The sequence below is a fragment of the Sordaria macrospora genome, chromosome 7, assembly GCF_033870435.1.
Source record: "Sordaria macrospora chromosome 7, complete sequence".
In the NCBI taxonomy this organism is placed as follows: domain Eukaryota; kingdom Fungi; phylum Ascomycota; class Sordariomycetes; order Sordariales; family Sordariaceae; genus Sordaria; species Sordaria macrospora.
Window position 1 is genome coordinate 3,258,526 of NC_089377.1, and position 13,205 is coordinate 3,271,730.

At 51.9% G+C, this 13,205-nt stretch overlaps 4 protein-coding genes and 1 non-coding gene across 5 annotated transcripts; 2 read left to right on the forward strand and 3 right to left on the reverse strand.

Annotated features, from left to right (window-relative positions):
• SMAC4_06953 (uncharacterized protein) lies at positions 1-4,754 on the reverse strand. The gene is made up of 8 exons (XM_003349068.2): positions 3,053-4,754; positions 2,801-2,985; positions 2,253-2,734; positions 1,806-2,196; positions 1,252-1,744; positions 924-1,189; positions 539-865; positions 1-473 (listed from the first exon to the last, which is right to left on the reverse strand). Exons 1-8 carry the CDS (start codon positions 3,099-3,101, stop codon positions 186-188), a joined length of 2,481 nt encoding a protein of 826 aa, XP_003349116.1. The 5' UTR covers positions 3,102-4,754; the 3' UTR covers positions 1-185.
• Positions 4,755-4,777: 23 nt separating this feature from the next.
• Positions 4,778-7,003, forward strand: SMAC4_14136 (uncharacterized protein). The gene is made up of 5 exons (XM_066091792.1): positions 4,778-5,328; positions 5,390-5,707; positions 5,839-6,091; positions 6,159-6,225; positions 6,289-7,003. Exons 2-3 carry the CDS (start codon positions 5,618-5,620, stop codon positions 5,869-5,871), a joined length of 123 nt encoding a protein of 40 aa, XP_065947824.1. The 5' UTR covers positions 4,778-5,328; positions 5,390-5,617; the 3' UTR covers positions 5,872-6,091; positions 6,159-6,225; positions 6,289-7,003.
• A 143-nt stretch (positions 7,004-7,146) lies between these two features.
• On the forward strand, positions 7,147-7,967 carry SMAC4_06951 (uncharacterized protein; the record flags this gene model as incomplete). The annotated part of the gene is made up of 3 exons (XM_003349067.1): positions 7,147-7,549; positions 7,626-7,840; positions 7,911-7,967. The coding sequence occupies 3 exons, from the start codon at positions 7,147-7,149 to the stop codon at positions 7,965-7,967; spliced, it is 675 nt and encodes a 224-aa protein (XP_003349115.1).
• A 374-nt stretch (positions 7,968-8,341) lies between these two features.
• On the reverse strand, positions 8,342-8,413 carry SMAC4_14137. The gene has a single exon. It is a non-coding gene; the product is annotated as a tRNA-Met (tRNA).
• A 578-nt stretch (positions 8,414-8,991) lies between these two features.
• SMAC4_06950 (uncharacterized protein) lies at positions 8,992-12,644 on the reverse strand. The gene is made up of 3 exons (XM_003349066.2): positions 9,901-12,644; positions 9,398-9,838; positions 8,992-9,327 (listed from the first exon to the last, which is right to left on the reverse strand). Exons 1-3 carry the CDS (start codon positions 10,354-10,356, stop codon positions 9,235-9,237), a joined length of 990 nt encoding a protein of 329 aa, XP_003349114.1. The 5' UTR covers positions 10,357-12,644; the 3' UTR covers positions 8,992-9,234.
• Positions 12,645-13,205: the final 561 nt, after the last annotated feature.

Below are 13,205 nucleotides of genomic sequence, written 5' to 3' on the forward strand. Positions count from 1 at the left end.
TTCGAATGCTTGGGAGTTATTGAGACGAGAACTAAGATGGAAAGAAGGAAAGTATGATTATTTGTCTGACTGCTAAACTTTGAGCTCCAAAATTTGGTAACATGTCCTAAGTATACATCCTGTTCTCAAATATCAACACGTCGCCTAGAACTACAATGACATTGCTCCATCTCTCTTGTCGCGGCTTATCTTCTCCACTTCCCCTTGCCCTTGCCGCCAGGCAAAGTTGGCACAGGCTTCAAGGCCAAAATTTTCTGTGCAGCATGCTCCGAGGCAATCACGATCATCGCCGACGGGTTCCCGGTGGTCATGCCAGGGAAGATGGAGGCGTCAACAACAAAGAGGTTGTCGGTACCGTACACCTTAGTGTTCAGATCAACGACAGCGCTACCACCAGTACGGCCATCATCTTTGCCAAGCTTGGCAGTCCCCATCCAATGGTTTGCGCGACGGTTAGAGGGTGAGACGATCATCTACAAGTCCCGATTTGTCAGTATCATTCATCTTTTGGCCCGGAGAGTAATGGAAGGTAACTCACATTGTTGACAAAGAATTCCACGGTCGTGTTTGGGGGAGGCAAGACCCAGGAAATATTAGGGATGACATTCAGTGCAGCCTGTAGGTTCTTGATGCCTTGAATAACGGTCTGCAAGTCGACATCGTTGTGGAGGTATGGGTGCTCGGCCACATTAGTATCCAGACCAGTTGAAATGGTCATCCGACCACGGGAAACAACTCCTCTTCCGAGATACTGGCTAAGAGTCATTGCGTTCTTAGACGTGGTATACTGGTCGCTCCCCTCCACTCGAGCAGTCCATTGTAGGGTACGAACGATGTTGTCCGAGCCCTTGAGTTCATCCCACATCTGCGAATCCACTTGTTAGCAAAATCCAGTTAGGAGTATTTCGTCTGATACCACGTACTAAAGGGCCAATATTGGGAGCAGCTTGCGCAAGGATTCCAGATCTGTTCTGAAGATAGGCGCTCTTGTCACCTTCGTTGGGCGTATTCCAAGCCTCGTAGAAGTCATAAAAGACGACATCAGGATGAGTGACAATCAGATCCGTGTTGAGATGGTCCATGAGGTTGTAGCCGACTGGAAGGTTGATCCATTGATTCTTAGCAATGAATGTCGCACCATCCGTCGATTCCTTGACAACCTCGAGCTGATCGGTAGGTCCGATACCGCCTGTGTTGTACTTGTCAGCAAACAAACCATTCAACACACTGTCACTGGTAATGACAACTCACTGCGAAGGAGAAGCTTGGCGGAACCGAAGGTGCCTGCAGCAAAGATGACGCGACCAGTGTTAGGAGTCACATTGATCGTTCCGCTGAGACCACCATCAGCCAAGCATTCAAGCTCAACACCGGTTACACGGCTTCCGTTACGGACCGCCCTTCTCACAGCGGCGTTGGTCAACAGAGTGAACTGCTTGCGGGCCGCCGCTGAGGCGAGGTATGTTGCCAACGGACCACCACGTTCACCCTTAGAGAACATGAAGGTGCTGTGACCAAATGTGTGGTTCTTCTGGTTGTATGCCTCGTTGGGGATCACCTGCTTCCAACCGCTTTTGCTGAGGCCGCTGGCTAGGACGTTGAAGCCTTCTTGTCGATACAGCTTGCCGTCTTGCGAGGGGTGCCAAGTTCCGGGAATGCGACCGAACACACGGTTAGTGGCTGGCACGGTATCTCGTGACTTCCAACCCTCGGGGAAGTTGTAGTCCCAATCCTGAGGATGCGGCTATAGTTAACGGTTAGTGGGTGACCTGCCAAGTGAATGATGAGAAGTCGGAGCATCTTACCTTCCACCACAGGCCAGCATTAACGGCCGTTCCTCCACCCAGGACACATCCCGCCATTTGGTCGGTATCTGTACAGGCAATGCCGGCAGAGTCAACCCAGATCTGGTTGCAAAGACCAGGAACGTCAAAGCGAGTCAAGTTTGTGCCCTGAAGCCACTCAGGCTTCAAGGTACCCTGCCATCTTCCGGTAGAGGGAGGTCCCTTTTCGATCAACAGCACGCTCTTTCCGGCCTCGCTGAGCTTGTCCGCAATGGGGATACCACCAGCGCCGGCACCAACGATGATGTAGTCGTATGTCTTGCTTGGAGCGGGTGTGCAAGCGGGAATGGGCTCGGCTGTCGAAGTTGGCTCAGCTGGCGGCTCGGTTCCAGTGGGTGCTGGGTCGGATGCTCTGTTTTAACACACGTTAGTAGCTGTACACAAGCAAAGCGCATGGAACAAACGTACCCAGAGCAGTCGGCAGTAGTCGTGTTCGTGGCCAGGGCAGCCCAAGCTGAATAGGAGGTATGCGGGACCTTCTCAAGGGGTGCTCCATATTGACCAAATCCATTGTCGTGGAAACCGGGAATGGCCTTGTCTGGGCAGGTCGGATTCTGGAGATTGCCCTTGGCAGCAGCGCGACCCAAGATTAGGAGACCATTGCTGGTCGACACGCTTCCCCTGTTTCCTCCCTGATTCCATGCGAGGCAGTCTTGGCAGCGGTAAATCAGCTCGAACTGGGTCGAGTTGACAGTGGCAGAGATCTGGGTCAGGGTGGCGTTTCCGGTGTAAAGTCCCGGCACATTATACCCAGACGCATAGCGGAAAGACGTGTAAACTTGACCCTTGTTTGCCCAAGCCATAAGCAACAGAGCCTGGGTCATTTGACCCGACTGGCCGTGGGAGACACCGCACCATCCGGGGTTGGCGGTATCACCAACGTCACAGCGCTGTCGGCCATGTTAGCTAGTACTGATACCCATCTCAAGACCAGGAGGTGGTGGATGAGCCCATACCAAGACACCGATATACTCGTTCGAATCTTTGGTAAGCGCATCTGGGGGCAAAACCAAGCCGAAAGCATAGGCGGTCGCTCCCTCGGAGTTTGAGCCAGGGTCCGGTCGCCAGGTGCTGAGGGTAATCTTGTTGATGGGGTCCGTGTACTGCTCGTTGATGTACTGCGCAGAGCATTGCTGGAGGTCTGTCGTGGTTTGCTAATGTCAGATGATGCAAACAGCCATCAAAGGGAGAGTCGAAGGATAACTTACACATAGACGCCGCCAGAGCAGTCGCTCCAAGGCGGATGAGGACCTTCATCTTTCCGGTCTGGTCACTCGAGAAGCGTGACCTTGGCTGGGAAGAGTAGAAGCCGGAGAGTTGACGACTTTTTTTTTTTTCAAACTTGGACGGGGACAGACGCAGGTAAAAATACTACCGAGTGTCGCCCCCATTACTGGGAGCCATACCTTCTCGACGGCGGAACCACTGGCCGAGATCAACGAAGGGAAGTGGTGGAAACAGGGGTACGGAGGTAAATTAGAGTTCAGCCTCCATCAGGGGAATATGGCACCTTCCATATGAAGCACTCGCATGGAGGTTTGGGTAGGCGAGAAGGATGAAAGTGCGGAGAAAAGTGCTCTAATTTCTCCGGACCCAAACATCTGGAGAAGAGAGTCCACATACTCGGGCCCGTCAGCAGGAGCTACGGCACTAACAGTCAAGCACGCTGCTTGTCCATCGGAGAGCATGGTCGATCAGGATCCTCGACAGTCAAGAGTTCATCCCAGGTATATCCAGTCTTCTACTGCCCTCGACTTCCACGTTTGTGATTCCTCTCTGGGGGTATGGATCCGAAGGTGATCTCAGAGGAGATTTCATCCCATTTGTGACCATCGCCATTGCCAAGCCTTGCTCCGCTCGCTTCCAGAGGAAACAGATTTGCCTGTTCGCAGATGTGAAGTAACAATGCGGCAGAAAAGAGGAAAGGGGTGTTGGTTGGTTGGCTCCTTTGTAGCCACTTCCCTTCAGTTAATTGAAAAGGAACCAGAAGGCGGCCACATCATGCGTCTGGAACAGTCACAAGCGCGCACTTGAACGGAGGAGGTTTTAGCACGGGAATGAAGGTACAAACGCGCTTCGGGCTCCGGAGAAGAGTAGTGGCGGCGGAAACTGCCGCAAGAGGCTGATGACCAGTTTGCTGAGGAAGGAGCCGCGAAGGAGTAGAAAATGCAACAGAGGTCCTGCCAATCTTGCTTCAAGTCTCGTTGCAGGCGAACTTCCGAAAGAGCGAACCAGATGAAGGACCACCGCTGACCGTGGCCCGATCGTGGTCTTTAAACGAAGAGCGAATCTGCTCACACTTTGGATAAAACGGGTGCTAACGATCAACAGTCAGCTATTGCCAGTCTTCATTAATTCCAGACATTTTATGTAGCAAGAAGGGAAGCGGGCCAATGGTTGTGCCAATCAGGCTATATCAGACCGTCCGTCTTATACTAGATGCGCGGTCCGGCGGCCCATCCTCCAGGTTTCCTATCCATCCACTCGGTGTCCGCTACGACTGGCTGTCGGTGAGCGTGGCGAGTGAAAAGAGTGGCACTCTGTCGCTGGCATAAAAATGCCATGATCCTCAAGCGGGAGTCGAACGTTGGTAGATGGCAGGCTTTCGGTCGATAATGGAGGTGTTGTGAATTGAGGTCCCGAGTTAATTGTGGGAGTGTTGTCGCGTCGAAAAAGTCGTTTGACGTTGAGATGTCCGAGCGGCTTAGATGTAGCACTATCCAGTCGCCGCCATGATTCACAGCTCGGCTGATAGTGCACTAAGCTGCCTGCCTGCTCTACCGGAGCATTGCGTGCGGGGTTCATGGCAACAACGCATTACTGTCCATTGCCCGGGCATATCCGAGCATGCCCTGGGCTATGGACGGTCTTCCCTCTCTCCTCGTCTTGGCAATCAGATCCATGATCCGGTCTTTGATTTCTTGCACTTTCTTAGGAAATTCCGGGGTAAAACTCTGGACGACCACATAGCAAACGAGGTGCGGTTATCCTCAAACATGACGATGCAGATGACGGAGAGCCGCATCAATCACAACGTGGGTGCAGCCGGGCGGGCACTTGCAGTAGCAGGTGCCGGGTTTCTGATTCTGTTCCCATTTCCGTGAGTGGGAAAGTCCCTTCCGAGCTCATCATTGGCCTTATCGTTCTCACTGGCCAAGTCGATTTTCTCGTTGATGAACACCAATATCTCCATCATGATCATGCCTCACGGTTTGAAGGCCCACAGCAATGATGGGTTCGGCATGTAGGCGAGAGCAGATCCTTGAAGACTCCAAGATGGCTATAACAAGACCTTAAAGGACTGTGAAGGGGCAGATTTCATGCGTTGAGCGACATTACAAAAAAAAAAGGCCAAGTCACAATCAAAAAAAATCAAAAATATCCACAATGCACATCTCGTTCTTGGTACCGGCTAGTGCGCTTCTCCCAGGCGCATTCGGTCATACCATCTTCGCCCAGTTAACCGCTGGTGGAAAGACATATCGTAAGTCATGCCCGGTTGGAGATAGAAGCGCGTACGATATCCATGCTGACACCTCCCTTAGCTGTGTCCCACGGAATCAGGACCCCCTCGTACGATGGGGGTAGGGAAATGTCCCACCGGTGTTGTGGTTCTGTATCCTCTGGCCTGACATCCTTCAACAGCCTCAAACCGATGTCAACTCCAAGAACATGGCCTGCAATGGGCCTCCAAACCCGACGACCCCTTCGGACAAGATCATCGACGTGACTGCCGGGTCCACGGTCCAAGCAGTGTGGAGGCACACCCTGCAATGTTCGTCTCTTTTTCTAGTCAAACAGAACATGACACGGGCCAACATCCAGTAGCCGGTCCTAACGACGTGATGGACGCCGGTCATAAGGTTAGTAACTGCCCTTCCACCTATGATCCAACAATAACCGACAAGAGATCTCAAAGGGTCCCATCATGGCGTATCTCAAGAAGGTTACTGATGCCAAGACTGACAGCGGTGTTGGCAACGGCTGGTTCAAGGTTCAAGAAGGCGATTACAAGAACGGCAAATAGGCCACCAACGAGATCATTGACAACAAGGGTAACCAGGTTATTAAGATCCCCAAGTGCATTGCTAACGGTCAAGACCTTTTGCGCGCTGAGATGGTTGCCCTTCATAGGTGCCAGATCCTCGAATGGAGCGCAGCTCTACATGAAATGTGGCCAGCTCAACATCACCGGTGGGACGGGTACGGCCAGCCCTGCGACATACAGCATTCCGGGCATATACAAGGTAAGAATATCGCAAGTTGGTATAGGTATCGGAAGAAAGGCATGCTGATAAAATACCTTATGGACAGTCTAATGATCCGGGCCTTCTTATCGACATCTACTCCATGAAGACCACCAGCCCATATGTCATCCCTGGTACGTCCCACCCTCTGTGCCCCATGTGCCTTACCAAACAGCTCTAATCTTGACCCTCAATAGGCCTGCCTCTCTTCACATGCCCCTAAGATGGTTTGATACTCGAGAAATCCATAACCAGACCAATGTTGAAGAACCGTACTGTATCGAGATCGTACCTGGTTGCCGAGCCTGTGGCACATGGTGGTGGGCCGTTCCGCGGGAATTAGGGGTAATTGTTAGTGACTTCAACTGCACCTCATTTTTGGGTGCTCGCCGGCATACTGCTTTATCAAAGCTGCCGTTGTCTACCACTTTATTCTACTAGTGCATTATCTTATTGCAGACCCCTTTCTGATTTTGGCTCTCCGCCACGATCACTTCGCAACCACTAGTCCGAACCATCACATCACACTCGTGTTCAACACCATTCCCTGATGCCGAACACATGTTTCCTTAGTGTAGTATGGAGGGATCGAATCAATTAGCTCCCTCTGGACTGATTATGCTATTTCCTCCCTCCGGCACATGACCAAAACCGGCTTGATATTGCTGTCGACATCCTCAAGCCCACCCACCCTTTGTCGTCTTCACCATCATCCTATTCGCTCCCTCACCTGGATGCAATCTATCCCCCCATGAGGCTCATATAGCTTCAATATCAAGCTTCCTATCTTTCTTGCCTTCTAAATTGCTTGTTAGATGTCCGCAGCACTCCCCAAATTTCACAATGCGACTGGTATTCCGCTTCATACCCGACGTCCAAAGCCGGAAGCCATGCCCATCTTCGGCATTTGAGACCAGAAACCACAGAACACCCTCTTCACAACCATATATCAACACCTAGATACACTAGAGTAAGCGCCCCGATCAGTACGATCAGGTCTCTGCCACACCATCACTATCACCAGTTGCTTCACTCCCCACCGTCTAGTATCCATCATGAAGCTTACCCTCCCCTTGATCGCCCTCCTAGGCGCCCACCTAGTCTCCGCCCACTACATCTTCCAACAATTCGGCGTCAACTCGCAAAAGTTCCCCGTCTACCAGAACCTGCGCAAAAACACAAACAACAACTCCCCCGTCACCGCGCTCTCCTCGCCTGATCTCCGATGCAACGTCGGCGGCGCTTCGGGGGCCTCCACCACCACCGTCAACGTCAAAGCCGGCGACTCTTTCACTTTTTACACCGACCAGGCTGTCTATCATCAGGGACCGATTTCCCTGTATATGAGCAAGGCACCTTCTGGTGCAGTGGCTGATTATGATGGGAGTGGGGATTGGTTCAAGATCTATGATTGGGGACCGACGTTTGGCGGTTCCGGGGCGTCTTGGCCTTTGAGGTGTATGTTTCTTCCCTTTCCCTTCTTGTATGCTGATGGCTGCATGGTAGTTGAAGGTGTACTGACGATATGAAACAGCGGATTACACCTTCAAGATCCCCACCTGCATCAAGAACGGGGAGTACCTCTTGCGCATCCAGTCGCTGGCTATCCACAACCCGGGCAGCACGCCGCAGTTTTACATCAGCTGCGCGCAGGTTAATGTCACGGGGGGCAGCGGCAGCAAGGAGCCTGGCCCGTTGGTGAAGATCCCGGGCGCGTTCAAGGCGACGGATCCGGGATATACTGCTAATGTGAGTTTTTGTCTACCTCTAACTGTGAAGGTGATGGCGGGGAGAAAAAAAAGCTGACAAGTGATGGCAGATCTATAACAATTTCAAGTCGTACATCATTCCTGGCCCTTCAGTGTTTACTTGCTAGGACGGAACCTGGGCTGTGTGAAACCTGGGTGTATGGACCTGCAGGGTCTAGTAGGGATGAAGGGAGAATGAGAATGAGAAAAGTGAGAATCAAGGAAAGGGTAAGCTCGTTGGAGAAAATGCAAGTAGAACATCATTGCGAACGCATTTGATAGATGATACAAGAAAAGTTGCAGTCAAAGCTTTCATTTGTAAAAGATACCTGCCATGGTGATGTTTGTCCTCGACGACAACCATGCAACGACCCATCCCACAAGTCACGTATTGGAAAAGGAACAAAAGAAAGAAAAAGAATGCAAAAAAAATGCACGAAGAAGAGCGAACAGAAAAAATCCATCGAGGTAAAGAAAAAAGTCAAAAAAGAAATTTGAATTATAGCTGCAACTCGTTTCGATCGAGTGACCTCCGGGTTATGAGCCCGGCGCGCTTCCGCTGCGCCATGCAGCTTGTTTGGTTGTTGTTGACAGGGGTTGAGAAACCCATACTTATAAATCCTACTTGGGGTACGGTCTCACGCTTCTTAACAGTCCCCAATACAGGACAGGGCCGTCTTTTCCCTTTTCATGGCAGGAATACCCCCACTGTGGAATGACAATATAAACAATGAGGATCTTGTCTCGGAAACACTTCTAACAATTGGAGCTCTAACTCGTGTTTTACCTGTTATTCTTGACCCATATCCTCAGAGTGTCTTCCTAGAAAGAGTCATTCGTTGCCCTGACAAAAGGTTCGATGCCGCGGAGGGTGGATTCCATGATTATGACCTGGTCGGATGTTCAAATGGGGACAAATTTCGGATCCGAAGGATTATAACTGAAACCGGATTTCTCTTCGGCTTGTCAATGCCCGATGACACATGGAAGGCGCGACTTAATCCTCATCCACGGCCATTTCCCCTGATGCCAAACAGATGCATGCTAAACACCATAGTTAATCATTCAGCAAACTCAACGAGGCGCCTGCTTGGCCACATCTATGGGTTGGATATTAAACGGTTAATCTACGCCCAATCTGGAGAAAAACTTGGGCAACAATGTGAGTTAACCATTTGCATAGAGGTATCCAGTGGCTACATAGCAGTTTACTATCAAGACATATGCTGAAATCTCCGTTGTCCCCGCCTACAGCAAGGCGTGCCCTAACTTTTGACCACTCAAGAAGATTGAACGTTTCTTTCATAACACCGAAGGAGTACGTGCTCCCGCTTTTGGGGATGAGAGCGACCGCACCCTCGAAAAACCGCGAAGGATATTTTCCATTCACCCCGCTTACTGGAGAGCCTGGACAATGGAGGTGTACGCAGCCTTGGCGTTGTAGTTGGAATCGAAAAGGAGGGGGTTCCCTTGGGGTCTCCACGAGTCCTGTTTTCATCATCAGCATAACTATTCCCATCGTGACCTCACAACCAGTCGCCAAGTGATAAGCACTTACCGGATCGCGCACACCCCAAACAGTAATACCAACACACTTGGGCTCGCTCAAGCACCCCTTGGTAATAGTAGCATAATCACCCGCATTGTTACCCTGGATATCGAGCTCCGTGACGGCGACCTCCTTGATATTGGCAGCAGCAAGCGCCTTAATGGCAGCGGCAAGGTTGTTGCCGCCTCCGGAGCTGATGTGGCCCTGGGTGCCGATGCCGTCGATGGGCACGCCGGCGGCCACCCACTTGTTGACATGCTGGACCATGCCCCTGGTCAGCTTGGCGGCGTTGGGGCTGTCGAGGTTGTAGTCGTTGATGTACAGCTTGGCGTCCGGGTCAGCCGCGCGGGCCGCCTTGAAGGCAATCGAGACCATGTCTTCGCCGAGGACGTTGTAGAAGGGACTGCTGCGGAGGGAGCCGTCTTCGTTGAAGATTTCGTTGGCGACGTCCTGTTGGGAAAATTATATGAGCTATTATTCAAATTTGACAGATACGAGTGTAGGTCACTTACATAGCCATAGATCTTGCCCTTGTAGCGGGTCATGACCGTGGTGATGTGCTCCTGGAGAACCGTAGTCAACTGGCTCTTGTCGCGGATGTTGCCGACCCACCCGGCAAGCTGCGAGTGCCAGAGGAAGGTGTGGCCACGGAGGGTCTTGTTGTTGGTGGTGGCCCAGTTGACGAGGTAGTCGGCCTGGCCCCAGTTGAATTTACCCCTCTGGCTCTGGAGGCTATCCCACTTCATGCTGTTCTCGGGGGTGACCTGGCCAAAGTTCTGCTGGAGAATGGCCGCGTTCTTGCCCGAGGTGAGACGGCCCTGGTCGGTGCAGGCACCATAGTAGAGCTTGCCCTTGGCCTTGATCAGAGTGTCGATGCTTTGGCTGGCCTGACGAGCCTCCAAGTTATCGGGGGTGGGCGCTGCCATGGCCGCCAGAGGCGCCAACAGCATCATGAGAGTGGCCTTCATGGTGATGGGATCTGAACCTGTGAACCGAGGGAATGGGACTTGATAATAGAAAAGGTGCTTCGTCAAACTTTCAGCTCTTGAATTCAGCACCGGCGAGGCAACACCTTTAAATACAGCAAGCACTCCGGTCACCGCCAACCGAGCTTCAATATCTCAAATGGCTTCATGTTAGCCGCACCACAGAAAGATCCCATAAGTTCCAGCTTGGCGATGACTCCGAGCCCATTGGGCCGGCTGATAGAAGTTCCCTGACCATGTCGCATATGTACTTCTGTCGCCGTCTTTCCCGCATCTCCCGCGTATCTGATCCTCGAGGCTTGAGATGCCCTCGAACCATATCCCACGCTTGGTCGTGTCAAGTGATGCGTTTGAAGTCTATGCCACTGCGGGGCCCCGCAAAACATAAATGCCTCCAATCGGTCAAGTATACCTCCTTCCAGCATGAAGGTAACTTTCCTTTTTTTCTGGCTTTTAACCGATTGTTCCAGGGGCACTGACGGTTCGGTTAAAGGGTGCACCTTGAAATCGAATGCCACCTCCTTTTTTCCATATGGCTGACAATCTCCATCTGATTGATCTCCCTAAAGTCGCCCTGCTCAGGAAGTTGTAGCCCTGTGACATTCCGTCACTTTACCCCATGCGCGCCAATGGAGGGAGTCTTATGGGCAACTGCAACGTTCTCTGACATCAATTCTCGGGCATTTGAAAGCGATCAATGCCAAGGAAATCTCATCTACCGGACGGAGGCTCAACTAGCTTCCCCAGATGCATTAACGCTTGAAGTGATGCCCGAGAATGCGGTTTCTCCTCTCCGTCATCCAGAAGAGGTATGGGGATTTCCGACAACACGGGTTGGCAATATCACTTGAAGTCACCGACTACCCGTACTCCATGTGTATTTCAGAGGATTGTGTTTAGCCGTCAAATCTGCAGATTACATGCCTGGCAAGGATTGAAGATCCCATGGCGCTGCTTGAGGCGTGGTCGAAGGAAAGATGCTGAAAAGCTCCGAACTCTTTCATGTCAGTTGGAATGACAGAGCAGTGTTGCTTGAGGCGCCACCTTCACACAAACATGATTCTAATTCAGAGTTCCAAAACAAGAGAAACGAATGGTGATACGCTCACAAATAGCCCAAACTGAATGTTGGAGTCCTTTGTCTTTTTTTTCGTTTTTTTCCCCTTCCTCTTCACCTACCCAACCAATCTCGTGAGAAAATTGTAGGCGGGTTTTGTAAGAGTGTCACAAGCGCTGCAAACCTCCGAGCTTGGGAGGATCTGGGAGTTAATGGGAGAAATTGTTCGGAAAACATTGAGGTGAGAGTCGGTCGGCGAGACGGGCACCGACAGGTTTCGGCCCACACGGGCTTGTGGGGCTGCACGGGAAGCACATACGGGCCGGAGGCCGGAGGCGGGTCCGGAGCCCCAAGAGCCGATCGGGCGAAAAAACCCAAAGGTAAGGTAGGAGACAAGACAGCTCAAGAAATCCCAAACAACCACCATCGTAAATAACAGGCAGAAGAGAACCCTGGCTCGGACATGAACGTAGCAAAGAAAGGTGGCTGTCCAAACTTTTAGACGGAGGGATTGAAGTGTGTCTGGCTTGGCAAAGGTTTGACACCCGGGGCACGTGAGTGACAGACCGGTTCAACACTTACAAGCTTCGAGATAGGTGACCGGCGATGGCCGAGCGAAGCGCCAGAAATGCGAGGAAGGTGGATGAGGATTGGAACGAAAGACTGAGGTTCGGAAAGTGATTCGCATAAGACGGAGAGTTAGGCCTTCCATTGGTTTCCTCTTTCAGCTCTTGGGTGGTTTTGGGTGCGACATTGCTGACAATCGCTTCCAAGTCGTCCATTATCGGAGAAGTGGCCGCCGGTCCTACCACCTCATCATCTCCAGTATGATTTCGTGTCCTCGCTGATTTCCCGTGATGACATCTTGATGTCCATTTTCCTCATGCTTCCTTGGGTTGTGGTAGTGACTGTGGTGAGAAGATCGACTGCTGTGCTCTGGGTCTGTCTCGATGTTGCGACTTGCGACACAGCATAGCTTCCTTCACTGTGTTATCTGCAAGGATGACAGGCCGACAAGAAGCGGGCATAGACACTATCGAGTGCCGCGTGGTTTGGTATGTTGAAACCGTGGGTATTCGGAGTTAACATTGATGGTGGTTGTGATGGCGTATCGTGTGTTGTTTCTGGAATGGTCCATTCTTCAGCTGGGGAGGATGAAGATCAGGAAGTGGGATTGAAATCAAAGGAGATGAAAGTGCGATGTTGCAGGATCAAATAATGCGTACGCAGAAGCAACGAATGCACAGGGCCCACCTGCTGTCACCTGGCAGGCATTCGTCTCCCAAAGAGTTTCGCAGTGTTAAGTCTTGGCCGCCAGCCGACCACCATCCTGTCATCACAACCTTCTCACGACAGCCCAGAAATCTGCTACACTAGCGGCAACCGGCTTGGCTTCCGGAAGAGGTTCATTCCCACGATCTGTCGACAAAAGAGCCTTGGAATGACAAGATCAATCTCGCTGAAGGGGCATTCTGGAATAAAAAAGGTACCTTACCTAACCTTTCCCACCGGCCGTTACGGCTACGGGTGCGCTGTTCCGGTGCTCACAATGCTGGGGCACCCCTACCACAACAGCTGACGCACCGGGGATTAACTGGCTCGAGCCGGGGAGCAACAGGGACCGTCAACCAGCGTCGACCAACTGGAAGCTTTACCGCTCGGAGCATGCCTGCTCTGCCCTGAAAGTGGAAAGCCCAGACTCCCGTCCAGCGACTCCAGAACGACATCCAACAGCGGCCGCCCTACCCGACCGAACCTCACCCGCAGCCCGCAG